Genomic DNA, 13913 nt, shown 5'->3' on the forward strand with positions numbered 1-13913 from the left:
GAGTCACAACAGGATGTGTTGCAGTGTTTTTCTCCTCGAAACGCAGAAGCAAACCAGGTGTAATGACAGACTCATCTGCTCCTTTTCCACCAAAACAGGGAGAACTCTGGGCCAGACAGAGAATTTAAAAGACAGATAAAACCATCAGTTATAACTGATCATATCTGTCTTTCTTACCCCCCTAATGCCACCAACTAATGTAGTGTTCCAGCACTATGTTGGTAGACATTCTGATGGAAAAATGGAAGCTAGCCAGAGCAGTGCATGGCTGAGGCCAATCCTCCCTGCAGGTGGAGCTAGGGGTAGGTATCCATCATGCCTTCCCCAGTGTGCTTGAACCATTGTCAGTCGTCTAAGGCCATCACTTAGTGAAACTGAATGTGCAATATTTAAAATAAAACACTGAAACTACAATTCCCAGTAAAGAAAATATGCAATAAAAAAAGCAGTAGGAAGAATTTAGGAGCCAGCCAAACCCATTTGTTATAACTTGTGCCATGCACATTGTGACACTATACAAATAATAAAACTAAATACCTGAACAAGCAAAAAATGCTTTGCCATGCTGCAAAATAATAGTAAACTCAGTACCAGGTGAGCCTTCTTGGGGCTAGCATTCTAAGAATGGGCGCCTTCACTGAGAAGGCTTATTACAGGTCATCACCTGCCACACCTCAGAAGTGTCTCATGAAGATTTTCATGATGGGTTTGTGTGAGAAGAGCCAGTCCTGAAATATCAAGGACCCAAATTGCTTAGGGCTTTGAAGGTGGTGATTTTTTTTTTTAACTTATAAAAGTACCCTGAATTGGGCTCTGAATTCGGCACCATCCAATGCCCCTTACCGTACTTCTCACACAGTTTTCGCAAGCCCAGAGGTGTGGGACTCCCAGTTTTATCTAAAGGGGCGTCACAAATTAAGCCTTTTGCATAGTCCCTGTAAAAACAGGAGTTCCACACTTCCAAGTCTGAGGAAACCACACGAAGAGCACTGTAAGGAAATTGGTGATCTTTCCTCTTGATGTGGCTTGCAACTACAGCAAGCTGGAGGGAGGCGTTGCTAGACTTGGGATGAAGGGCCAGAAATTGAGAGAATCTAAAGGAATATTCACACATGGTCTGAAATGCAGAGTGGGTGGCAATGTCCCCTTCTCCCTCAATTTACCTGGACCTAGAAAACTATTATGTCAGAAAAATTTTGAATGCTCTTTCATTTAAAATATTCCAACACTTGGAAAACCACCACATGATGGAAAAGTATTATGGTCTACTCCAGAACATGCTAGCTTTCTGTGCACCTTGAATTTTGGGTGGGTAGGTGCATTTGATCTTGTGAACCAAATACCTGCAGTTTGAAGTGGTACAATCCAGGCAGAGGCTGAACCATCTGTGGAAAAAGGCAAATTCCATGCTAGGAGTTACTGAAAATAAAACTCATAATACCCTTCTACATGTCTCTGGTGCTACCACATCTGAAATGCTGTCCATTGTTCTGGCTGCCACATCTCAAAAAATCTAGTGTTGAGCTGAAAATGGTGCGGAAGAGGTAACCAAAATTATCAAGGGAATGGAGCACCTTCCTTACTTGGACAGGCTGTAAAGTGTGGGGCGTTTTAGTTTGGAAGACGAAAAGCAACTAAAGGAAGACGTGATTGAAAGTTACGCAAGAATGCATGATTTGGAGATAAGTTTTTCTCCATCTCGCATCAAGCTAGAACCAGGGGTCATCCAACATATCTGATTGGTGGGCAATTTGGAATCAAAGAAGACCCTTCTTCACACAGTGCAATCTATGGCATGTGATACCACAAGATGTGGCAATTGTCTCTGAGAAAAGTTAGAGATGATTTTGAAAGGGGGTGGCTATCTTATGGTGGCTGTATACTGCCTTCAGTTCCTGAGGCAGTTTGCCTCTGGATACCAGTTGCATCTCCATCCAGTCTTCCTCTCCTGTGTTTGGGCTACCAAGAGGCCACCTGTGGGCCACTATGGAGAAATAGGATGCTGGACTAGTTGGGCTTTGGCCTGATCCAACTGTATTCTTTTTATGTCCTTATGTCTCTCCCCCCCAGTATTAATCAGACCAATAATAATGCAATTGGACAGGCTTTTAAAAGGCAGAAAGAGAAAGGTTGGTTAACGTTCCTTCCTTATTGTACAGAGTAACTTGCCACAAGAGACTTTCCACGCAGAGCTGCGTAGCTACACAGAGCTTTGGGGGCAATTACAATATTCCCCTGGTGTTCATAACCAGTGTGGCTGAGACAATCAGTCCTAAGGGACCCATATGAGTGTTTTGCTTTTGCTATACTATGGCAAAATACCCACTAATCACTATTACAAAAAAGACTTCACAGGTTCTTTAACATAATAAAATGGTGAAATACTTTAAATAATATCATTTTAAGTCTGGTTATATATATTGTAACAACCATTAGAAAAATAGAAATGTCTTTCTGTTAAAATAATCAAAAGGGTAATATCAAATAAAAATAATTGGTACGAAGAAATCTAAGAAAGCTGTTGGTGAATTCCTGATATTCTGTTTCCAACAGTGACCAAATAGATGCCTCTGGGAAGCCTCTAAGCAAGACATGAGAGTGACAGCCTCCCATTCATGTCTACCAGTAGCTGATATTCAGAGCTCTACCTCTGAATAGCTTCACTGGAAGTTTTGTTCTGCTGCCATGGCCAATAGCTGTGACCTATTCTTAATGAGCACAATCTCACTGGCTCAAATCAAGGCTGGGCTATCTAGTCCAGGGTCTTATTGTGAGTGATTGGCCAGTTGCCCCTGGTGAACACACAAGCCAGGTACGGACCATGGCCTTCCTCAAAATGCACTTGTAAAACTCAACAGACACCAAAAATTCCCAGTGTTCCCCATCCCATCTACTCTTCTTCTGTGACAGAGTGTAAAATACAGACTCAACTCCGAAGCCAGATACAGAACTCTTAGCGTAGTGCGTAAGCCCCTCTTATGAAGAATCAAACTCCAATGACAGGGTGCACAGCATGGGGTGATATCTCTTTAGCCTCATGCACACTTGTTACATTGGAGCGGCATTGGCACTGGACAGTTGGATAAGATTGAGCCATAACTGATGCAGCAAGCTGCTGCTTGTTCTTGCCACTGTACTCTCTGCCAGGATCCCTTCGAAGATACTGATGATATGGGGTGTTTGGCAATTCCATGCATGCGTCTCTCTTGCATATGCTGTACTACCCTTAAGGTTGTTGAGTAAAACCTTTTTCCTTGTCATGCTGGTTCTTGCTGGATTGCCAGGGGATGGTAGAGATTCCTACTCTATTCCCCACAAACATATCTTGGTAGACCCAAGCTGAACACAAGCCAGCAGTGTGATGCAGCTGCAAATAAATGCAATACCAGATTGCACTAACAGAGACATTGCTGGAGAAGAAAAGAGATTCCCAGGAGAAGAAAGACTGATCAAGGGGAATAGCATCTAGTGATCAGTACCCTCACACCCCTTCCTGCTCCTTGCTTTCCCTTTACTGGATCAGCAGCTGAATGGGGAAGAACCTTCATAATTTGTATCTGCTGAAACCCAGGGGTTCTGATTAAAAATCAAGCCCACAGTGTCTGCAGGTCAAAGAGATGTGACACCCACTGAATTATCTGTGAACATGGACTAGGACAGCAAAGAGTCAAATTATAACAAGACTATTAACAGTCCAAAAGAAAAGGGAATTAAACAAAATGGGGAAAGAGAGGTGGGTAGTGCCTGCTGTCTTTCCACAGGGGCAATTGTTAATTTTGGGTACAAAAGCAATGAGCACACCAGTGGGTGAAGAACTTCTAGTTATTAAAGCAAGATATGCACAACTTCAAGGTATCGAGCAATGCCATCAATAGAGAGCAGATAGGATCAGCTATGTCACTGCTCTTGCGATGGACACCCCTGAACACCTTCCAGTGCAGAGGAGTAATGGGCAAACCCTAATGGCCAATGGGGTGTGTAACTCCTTTCCTGCAGCCGCACTTACTTGAAATGTCTTCTTGAGAAGGGTCTTGAATATTTAAATACCTTAAGCTACTGTTAATCATGTGGTTACAATAAATGGTGTTTGTAATTTGTAAAGGCATACTCACTGATTTCTAGACCATATCCTGTTCCCACCTGGTATCTGGCCTTGAAATGCCCAGCACTTTCCAAGATGAGATAAGCAAGGCCAGGAAGAAGATTCACACCATTCTTGTTAGACAGCCTCAACCAACTATAACATGCTTTGTGGTCACCTCCTTCTGCCCAATCCTGGATCCTGCCTGGAACATTTAACACTAACATGGTTCAGAGATGACACACCCAGTTAAGTGCTGAGAAGAGGAGAAGGTTCTAGAAATTAGAGTGCTAGGCAGATTTACCTGGGAGTAAGCCCTATGGAACACAGTGGAACTTACCTCTAGGTAAATATGCCTATGACTAGTACTTTAATAAACTTTTCATATTTATTTAAGATATTTTTAAATTCCATTTTTCAATAGTTACACATTTGTTTTAAAATTATTGCAACAAGTCCTGATAGTTTGGGATGAAATGAGCAAGAATTTTAACAGTGTATGCCTATGCATGTCTACTCAGAAGTAAGTCCCATTGTGTTCTGTGGGGCTTACTCCCAGGCAAGACCCACTAGATGGGTTGCAAGCCAATTTCAGGTGGGTCACCATTCATTTCAGTGTGTATTTATAAGACTTGATGCTACCATGCTATGCAATTTGTCCCTCAAAACAGCCACGGTACCAGAAGATTGGAGGATAGCAAATGTCACGCCTATTTTTAAAAAGGGAAAGAGGGGGGACCCGGGAAACTATAGGCCGGTCAGCCTAACATCCATACCGGGTAAGATGGTGGAATGCCTCATCAAAGATAGGATCTCAAAACACATAGACGAACAGGCCTTGCTGAGGGAGAGTCAGCATGGCTTCTGTAAGGGTAAGTCTTGCCTCACGAACCTTATAGAATTCTTTGAAAAGGTCAACAGGCATGTGGATGCGGGAGAACCCGTGGACATTATATATCTGGACTTTCAGAAGGCATTTGACACGGTCCCTCACCAAAGGCTACTGAAAAAACTCCACAGTCAGGGAATTAGAGGACAGGTCCTCTCGTGGATTGAGAACTGGTTGGAGGCCAGGAAGCAGAGAGTGGGTGTCAATGGGCAATTTTCACAATGGAGAGAGGTGAAAAGCGGTGTGCCCCAAGGATCTGTCCTGGGACCGGTGCTTTTCAACCTCTTCATAAATGACCTGGAGACAGGGTTGAGCAGTGAAGTGGCTAAGTTTGCAGACGACACCAAACTTTTCCGAGTGGTAAAGACCAGAAGTGATTGTGAGGAGCTCCAGAAGGATCTCTCCAGACTGGCAGAATGGGCAGCAAAATGGCAGATGCGCTTCAATGTCAGTAAGTGTAAAGTCATGCACATTGGGGCAAAAAATCAAAACTTTAGATATAGGCTGATGGGTTCTGAGCTGTCTGTGACAGATCAGGAGAGAGATCTTGGGGTGGTGGTGGACAGGTCGATGAAAGTGTCGACCCAATGTGCGGCGGCAGTGAAGAAGGCCAATTCTATGCTTGGGATCATTAGGAAGGGTATTGAGAACAAAACGGCTAATATTATAATGCCGTTGTACAAATCGATGGTAAGGCCACACCTGGAGTATTGTGTCCAGTTCTGGTCGCCGCATCTCAAAAAAGACATAGTGGAAATGGAGAAGGTGCAAAAGAGAGCGACTAAGCTGATTACGGGGCTGGGGCACCTTCCTTATGAGGAAAGGCTACGGCGTTTGGGCCTCTTCAGCCTAGAAAAGAGACGCTTGAGGGGGGACTTGATTGAGACATACAAAATTATGCAGGGGATGGACAGAGTGGATAGGGAGATGCTCTTTACACTCTCACATAATACCAGAACCAGGGGACATCCACTAAAATTGAGTGTTGGGCGGGTTAGGACAGACAAAAGAAAATATTTCTTTACTCAGCGCGTGGTCAGTCTGTGGAACTCCTTGCCACAGGATGTGGTGCTGGCGTCTAGCCTAGACGCCTTTAAAAGTGGATTGGACGAGTTTCTGGAGGAAAAATCCATTATGGGGTACAAGCCATGATGTGTATGCGCAACCTCCTGATTTTAGGAATGGGTTAAGTCAGAATGCCAGATGTAGGGGAGAGCACCAGGACGAGGTCTCTTGTTATCTGGTGTGCTCCCTGGGGCATTTGGTGGGCCGCTGTGAGATACAGGAAGCTGGACTAGATGGGCCTATGGCCTGATCCAGTGGGGCTGTTCTTATGTTCTTATGTTCTTATGTTCTAATTTCATTTGAGGAAATGTTACAGATCTGTACTTTGAACAGACTACTATGTACGTATATGCTTTTAACGATTACGGTATAGTCAATGGGGTTTACTCCCTAGTAAGTGTGGATAGGATTGCAACATATGGGACATTTGGGAATTTTTTTCAGACAGATCAACAACTCCTTGGAAGAGTTAGGAGAGTTCTTGATTTTCAAAACATTTTAAAACTTATTTGATTTTGTCATATGGGGGGGGGTGTTAAAAATTTTCCTGCTTGATGATGTCACTTCCCACCATGGCATCACTTCCAAGTTAATGACACCATTTCTGGTGGGTCCTCACCTATTGTCATTCTAAAAAGTGGGTCCTGGTGCTAAAAGGTTTGTGAACCACTGGTGTATAGGATTACAGCATATGAGAAGTATAATAAGTTTCAAAGTAAAAACAAGTGGCATGACCCTAATGAAGTGATTCTCAAACTTTTAGCACTGGGACCCACTTTTTAGAATGAGAATATGTCAGGACCCACTGGATGTGGTGCCATGATGTGACATCATCAAGCAGGAACATTTTTAACAATCCTAGGCTGCAATCCTACAAACACCCAGGACTAAGTCCCATTTACTATTATGGTTAAAAGCATATACATAGTAGTAGCCTGTTCAAAGTACAAATCTGTAACATTTCCCCAAATGTAGTCACATACCAGGGTAGCGTTGAGTCTATTACATTTTTATAGCCTATTTTTAAAAAGGGAAAGAGGGAGAACCCGGGAAACTATAGGCCGGTCAGCCTAACATCCATACCGGGTAAGATGGTGGAATGCCTCATCAAAGATAGGATCTCAAAACACATAGACGAACAGGCCTTGCTGAGGGAGAGTCAGCATGGCTTCTGTAAGGGTAAGTCTTGCCTCATGAACCTTATAGAATTCTTTGAAAAGGTCAACAGGCATGTGGATGTGGGAGAACCCGTGGACATTATATATCTGGACTTTCAGAAGGCGTTTGACATGGTCCCTCACCAAAGGCTACTGAAAAACTCCACAGTCAGGGAATTAGAGGACAGGTCCTCTCATGGATTGAGAACTGGTTGGAGGCCAGGAAGCAGAGAGTGGGTGTCAATGGGCAATTTTCACAATGGAGAGAGGTGAAAAGCGGTGTGCCCCAAGGATCTGTCCTGGGACCGGTGCTTTTCAACCTCTTCATAAATGACCTGGAGACAGGGTTGAGCAGTGAAGTGGCTAAGTTTGCAGACGACACCAAACTTTTCCGAGTGGTAAAGACCAGAAGTGATTGTGAGGAACTCCAGAAGGATCTCTCCAGACTGGCAGAATGGGCAGCAAAATGGCAGATGCGCTTCAATGTCAGTAAGTGTAAAGTCATGCACATTGGGGCAAAAAATCAAAACTTTAGATATAGGCTGATGGGTTCTGAGCTGTCTGTGACAGATCAGGAGAGAGATCTTGGGGTGGTGATGGACAGGTCGATGAAAGTGTCGACCCAATGTGCGGCGGCAGTGAAGAAGGCCAATTCTATGCTTGGGATCATTAGGAAGGGTATTGAGAACAAAACAGCTAGTATTATAATGCCGTTGTACAAATCGATGGTAAGGCCACACCTGGAGTATTGTGTCCAGTTCTGGTCGCCGCATCTCAAAAAAGACATAGTGGAAATGGAAAAGGTGCAAAAGAGAGCGACTAAGATGATTACGGGGCTGGGGCACCTTCCTTATGAGGAAAGGCTATGGCGTTTGGGCCTCTTCAGCCTAGAAAAGAGACGCCTGAGGGGGGACATGATTGAGACATACAAAATTATGCAGGGGATGGACAGAGTGGATAGGGAGATGCTCTTTACACTCTCACATAATACCAGAACCAGGGGACATCTACTAAAATTGAGTGTTGGGCGGGTTAGGACAGACAAAAGAAAATATTTCTTTACTCAGCGTGTGGTCGGTCTGTGGAACTCCTTGCCACACGATGTGGTGCTGGCGTCTAGCCTAGATGCCTTTAAAAGGGGATTGGACAAGTTTCTGGAGGAAAAATCCATTACGGGGTACAAGCCATGATGTGTATGCGCAACCTCCTGATTTTAGAAATGGGTTATGTCAGAATGCCAGATGCAAGGGAGGGCACCAGGATGAGGTCTCTTGTTATCTGGTGTGCTCCCTGGGGCATTTGGTGGGCCGCTGTGAGATACAGGAAGCTGGACTAGATGGGCCTATGGCCTGATCCAGTGGGGCTGTTCTTATGTTCTTATGTACATATTCAAAATGAAATATTGAAATAAATGGGGTCCCACCTGAAATTAGCTCACAACCCACCTGGTGGGTCCCAACTCACCATTTGAGAAACACTGCCCTAATATACTCTAATGCAGAATTTTTTTTCCTGCTATACACAACATTTTTGTGGTTGTTGTATGGTCTTATGGGGATTCGGCTGTGGGGTGTGTGATGATGCACTCCTGCACTGGAATATTTAGCAGTGGCGTAGCTAGAGGGGGGGCAAAGCACTAAATATTGCAGGAAGCCTCACTGCAGCATTCCATCCTAGAATGGCTCCGAAGGGAAGGGTCCCCTTGCATGCTAAGGTGAGGCTCCCTGCAAAACTTAGTACTTTCCCCTCCTCTAGCTACGCCACTGCATTCATTCATTCCTTTGTTTTGAACCCACATCCTGGAATGGCTCCGACGGGGAGGGTCCCTTTGCACGCTGCCGTGAGGCTCCCTGCAAAACTTAGTGCTTTGCCCCCCTCTAGCTACGCCACCGCACTCATTCATTCATGCCAGCGAGACGGTTCGACAGCACGCGCGCCTGGCGATCGCCTTATGAATGGAAGTGTTACAGTGGCAGGGAAACCCCCGCAGGCACGCAGCAGCCACGCTGGCTGGGGCCACACCACCCTCACTGCAGCCAATCTCAGCTTGACTTTAACAGGGGGGGTGGACCCCATGGGCGAGGCAAGCTGCACCTCCCCCCTCCTTAAGGCCCGCCCTACAACCCCTCCCCACCCTTAAAAGGCGACCCAGCCGACTGCGTGGGCAGTACCAGGCTTGTTCTCTCCAACGTGGACAGGTAGGAGTTTTTTTGGCACAGAGCTACCCATGTGCTTTGAAGCCGGGACAAAGAAGATGCACCTAGTAGGGGGTTAAAAGTGGGTGTAAGGGGGGGGTGATTAGATGAAAGGGGGGTGGTGGGTCTGTTCTTGGGTTGCACCAGCTCAGGAGGGTGCGGGGGGGCTGGCATTCTTTCTCGTGCCTGCCACCCAAAAAACTGTGGCTTGGGTGTTGTTCCAGGATGCTCATGCTGCTTCCCAGCAATAGTAGTTCACTGTAGTTACAGTACTATGTACTATATCGGGCACAGAGGTGGTGGCTGTGCCCTTAGTATGAAACAGGGCTGGCTATAGGTGAGCTGCTTAAGCTTTGTGGAGGGAGGGAGGAAGGGAGGGGATGATGATGACGAAGAGGGGAGGCTGGTGAGTGGCACCTTGTCTAAATCCGTGTTTGTCCTCCACTGTACCACTTCCTGTTGTCCAACTATTTGAAGTACCACCAGGAGTAACTGGTGATGACATAATTGCCAGTTACTTCTGGATTGGGGGGCTGGATGCAATGCAACAAACCCCAGCGAGAGGCACAGGGTGGATGGTGTTGGTTTTTTTTGAGTGTGGAAAAGCATGCTGTGAAGCCTTCTACTGCTGTTTAGTGTGTTGTGTTCCTGGATTTGCTGCTGGGTGGCAGGTGCCCAGGGGTCCCACGAGTACCACCAGACACCACCTCAAGTACCACTGGTTGAGAAAAACGGTGCTAAATGGATGCTGTCATCCACACACTAGCTGGGGGATCAAATTGTGTGGTGATGGGATGAGTGCAGTGGATGTGCATAGATAGTTCTGGCTGCTCTTAGAGAGCTGATGGGATAAGGTGAGATTTTGACCCCCATATTTGTGGGGTCTTGGGGAGTAATGTCTGCAGTAGGTGTTTGTGTGTGCATTGTATGTTAGTGTGTGTGTGTGTGTGTGATGCTTTCTGGAGTAGTAAAGAGTGAGTGTTTAATCTGTGTGATCCATGTCTTGGGTGTTGTCTTTCTGCAATGTTTAATATCTGGGAGATCTCCTTCCAGAACAATAGATAACAGTTCTCCAGAGTGATGCCTCCTGTTCTTGCTCTCATTTTCCTTGTAAAAAGGGAGCTTTGAACATGTAGTATTGTGCCATCCATGCTGCTCTGGAGGACTGACAAGACTTGTCCTCTTGAATTCTAGGGTCATTCCAGCAGGTCTTGGAAGTGTCTCATTCCTTCTCATGCCTTTCCCCAAAGCAGAAAATGCTGGCAGTGTTGCAAAAATAACTTGTGCAAAGACTTGCAAAGCTTTCAGGTTATTCTTCTTGGCATCTGTTCTGGGACCTTATATTCCTCTAGCATGGGGGGCTTTCTTGTGCCCCATAATCAGGGTTAGTGTGTGCTTCCACTTTTGACCTCCCCAGAAAATAGGATGGTAGAATCTTGCAATGAAGGGTTCAGTAAATTTGGAATATGTGTCTGGAGTGACTTGTTTGGGGTGGGGGGAGAATACAGACTGTTTCCTCATCTTGGAATGTTTAACGTTTTTCTGGAGGGGGAAGAGAGAAAGTACCCTGTAAAAGTTTCTGGAAAGCTTGGGGGGAAAGGGGTTTTAGATGAGGTAACAAATCCTATTGTTTCATATTGTTGGAATATTTCTAGCTTGCTTAAGGGCTCCAGTATGATTCCCAGAAAGCCACCAATAACTCTTACAAAGATATTGGGTGTCTAGTAGATTAGCCTGATTTTCTTTCCAACTCCTTCCTCCTAACAGATGATGCAATGTTACCAGAAATGCTGAATTTAGCTCCTGATCTGTGAGCTGAGCAAAGGATTTAAAACCAGCAAGTAGTCTGTTGGTTGTGAAAGTTATGTTGGGCCCTAAATATTTAGTAGGAGAGGGAATCTGCAGGTGCACTGTATAGCTTTTTTTCTTCTAAAAAGTTCTAGTTCCTGTTTGACCTTATGCTAATATTCAAACAATACTATAGTTTGTTGACAGATGGCTTGAAAAGATGCTTGGTTGTCTCTAGGGAAAATGTAAATCGGAAAGCATGCAGAAGAGAAACCATGTGGCTCTGGTCAAAAGGGCTAAAGCTGCAGGTCATATCATGAGCAACTCTTATACAGTGTGACTTCCTCAAGGCTGTGCAGCATGTGTCGGCCATTGGATTTGAACCCAGGTCTATCTGGCTTGCTGCTGGACTAAATGTGTAGTGGTCAAATGGAAGACGAAGTGGTTGGCCTGTGCATGCCACTTGGTCTGCCGGTGTGGACTTGGTGTGTTTGAATGTTCTTTGTACAAAAAGATCCCTTCACACAGAAAGCTAGCACGTTGAGCCAAGTTCAACTTTCTTCCTTCTCTGCTTGACGTACAGTACAGTACCAGCTTTCTATAAGTGGCTTTTAACAAGTAATTATTTGGCCACAGGAATCTTCTGAAGTGGTACAGTTCAGGCACATCAGATTTGTGCAAACAAGGCCCTGTTTCAATCTCAAATGACATTTCCTGGCCAAGCCTTTGGTCCTTGCCTCATGATGCTCATGTGCCTTAACAGACTAGGCAAAATTCATGATGTAACCACTGTAGCTAAATGCAATGCAAAACTGATCAGTGTACTTCTGAAAAGAAGTTGCAGGCAGGCAGGCTTGAATTTCCATGCCTTGCCCCAGGGAGCTTACAGTAGGCATTTTGATAGCTGGACAAGAAATGGATTGTGATATTGATGTGTTAAACTGACCTGAACGCCAGTTATGGCGCAAAGATAGCAGACATGTTTCTAGAGAAACGGGAGGGTAGTGAGTGGGAGGTAAAATGGACAAATGTAAGTGACAGTTGCATTTTAAAACCCAGAGAGCAAATGCTCTGTTGGAAAAAATGCAGAAATACATCTTCCAAGTCTTTTTTAAAAAACCCAAACCTCTTCTCCCTCCCCCTTGCTTGCATCCTTTTTAGGGACACATCTTTGTGTTCTGGTTATGTTGTATTCAGCTTCTATTTTGGCAACTTCCCTTCCAGCACGGCTTAATCATTGCAAAACTGTAGAAATCAGTTTGCTGCCTCAACTGCCTCAACTGATAAGACATTTTTAAATATCCAGCAGTCAAGTGTGTCTGTGCACAAAGGGGATGAGTGCCAAATAGCAGATCTGAGCTATGATGAGGTAGTCATTGTAAGTACAACGGGGAACTTCTGACATGAAGCTTTTTTTGGTAAGATGATTAGAAAAAAAGACAGCTGCATCATGACTCTCAATTGCATCTCTAACCAACAGCCCCTTCCTGTATTTGTTTCCATTTGTGGGTGTGAGCAAGATCTGCTGACTGCCTGGCAGGCAGAGCTGTTGTGCTGAGTTCACCGCCTGTCATAGGTGAATGTTCTCTAGTAACCCTGGGACTGTCTAGAGACCATCCTCACGTGATCCATGCTGGGATGATGACTCTGAGCCCTCTGATTGGGTGAGAACAGCTTGGATGATTCTGCAGTGGGTGGCAGGTGCAGAAGGTTGAGGTGGAACAAACTAGTTTTGCAGCATTAGCTAGGAGAGTGCAGAGAGAGATATGGACTGTGTTTCCCAGGAGCTGAGCCAAATTCAGTGACGGAGGAGGCAAACTATCAGTGCTGCAAGCCTGAAATTCCATGTACATTAATTGCGAGTGTGTGTGAGGTCCCATTTAAAACTGATGGGGCTTCTAAGTAAATTAAGTTAATGTACAGCTCCAGTCCTGTACTGTAGTGGTACAAGGAGCATGATGGGTCCTCTCCACAAGGAGCTTTCAGTTGAAAGGCAGGCAGGAGGGAGAAGACTTGTGACAGAACAAACTAGGAAAGCATATGAAGTTGCAACAAAGCCCATGTACATGATACAAGAGGGTGAAAGGATTGGGGAACTGACTTTAAGGAAAAGGTGGGTGGGAAGAAGATGATTGGAGGATGTGGTGATATTGCACAAGTGATTCTACACTGAAAGGGCAGCAAGGGAGAGAGCAGAGTTTGGGGGAACTAGAGACTGTTAGATGTCTGAGGCTGGTGGTTGAGCTAGAAAAACAAAAGTCAGAGTGGCTGCAAAACTCCAGGTTGAGGAGTCGAAATGGAGTGGAAACATTTTTGGTGTGACAAAAGTTATGCACGTAGCTGTAGTGTGCGGATGGGTTTCGGTCTACAACTTTAACAAATTACATTAACCCATTGCTACCTAGCCCACAGGTGTACACATTTGATCCCTGATGCATATACGCAATGTTGGGCAGAAAAGGCTTAAGTTTTTAAAACCTCTAAGTCAGTTTTCAACCTTTTTCATCTCCTGGCACTCTGACAGGGCACTAACTGTCAAGGCACCCCATTGTTTTTTGACAATTGACAAGGCACACTGCACTGACAGCAGAGACTCGCATCCCCCAGTGGCCCTACTAAAAAATGATCCTCCCCAAACTCCGTGGCACACCTGCAGACCATCCATGGCACACCAGTGTGCCACAGCACAGTGGTTGAAAATGGCTGCCCTAAGCAGTCTACAAAAATTACACATGGCC

General features: G+C 45.1%; 1 protein-coding gene across 1 annotated transcript in view; it reads left to right on the forward strand.

Moving 5' to 3' along the window:
• The first annotated feature begins 12716 nt into the window (after window positions 1-12716).
• Window positions 12717-13913, forward strand: part of ACSBG2 (acyl-CoA synthetase bubblegum family member 2) — a 35597-nt gene continuing 34400 nt past the window's right edge. Inside the window, exon 1 of the mRNA XM_066634922.1 lies at window positions 12717-12839. Coding sequence (XP_066491019.1) covers window positions 12814-12839 — 26 coding nt within the window. The 5' untranslated portion in view covers window positions 12717-12813. The remainder of the gene's footprint in view (window positions 12840-13913) is intronic.

This window comes from Tiliqua scincoides, chromosome 8, assembly GCF_035046505.1.
Source record: "Tiliqua scincoides isolate rTilSci1 chromosome 8, rTilSci1.hap2, whole genome shotgun sequence".
NCBI lineage: Eukaryota > Metazoa > Chordata > Lepidosauria > Squamata > Scincidae > Tiliqua > Tiliqua scincoides.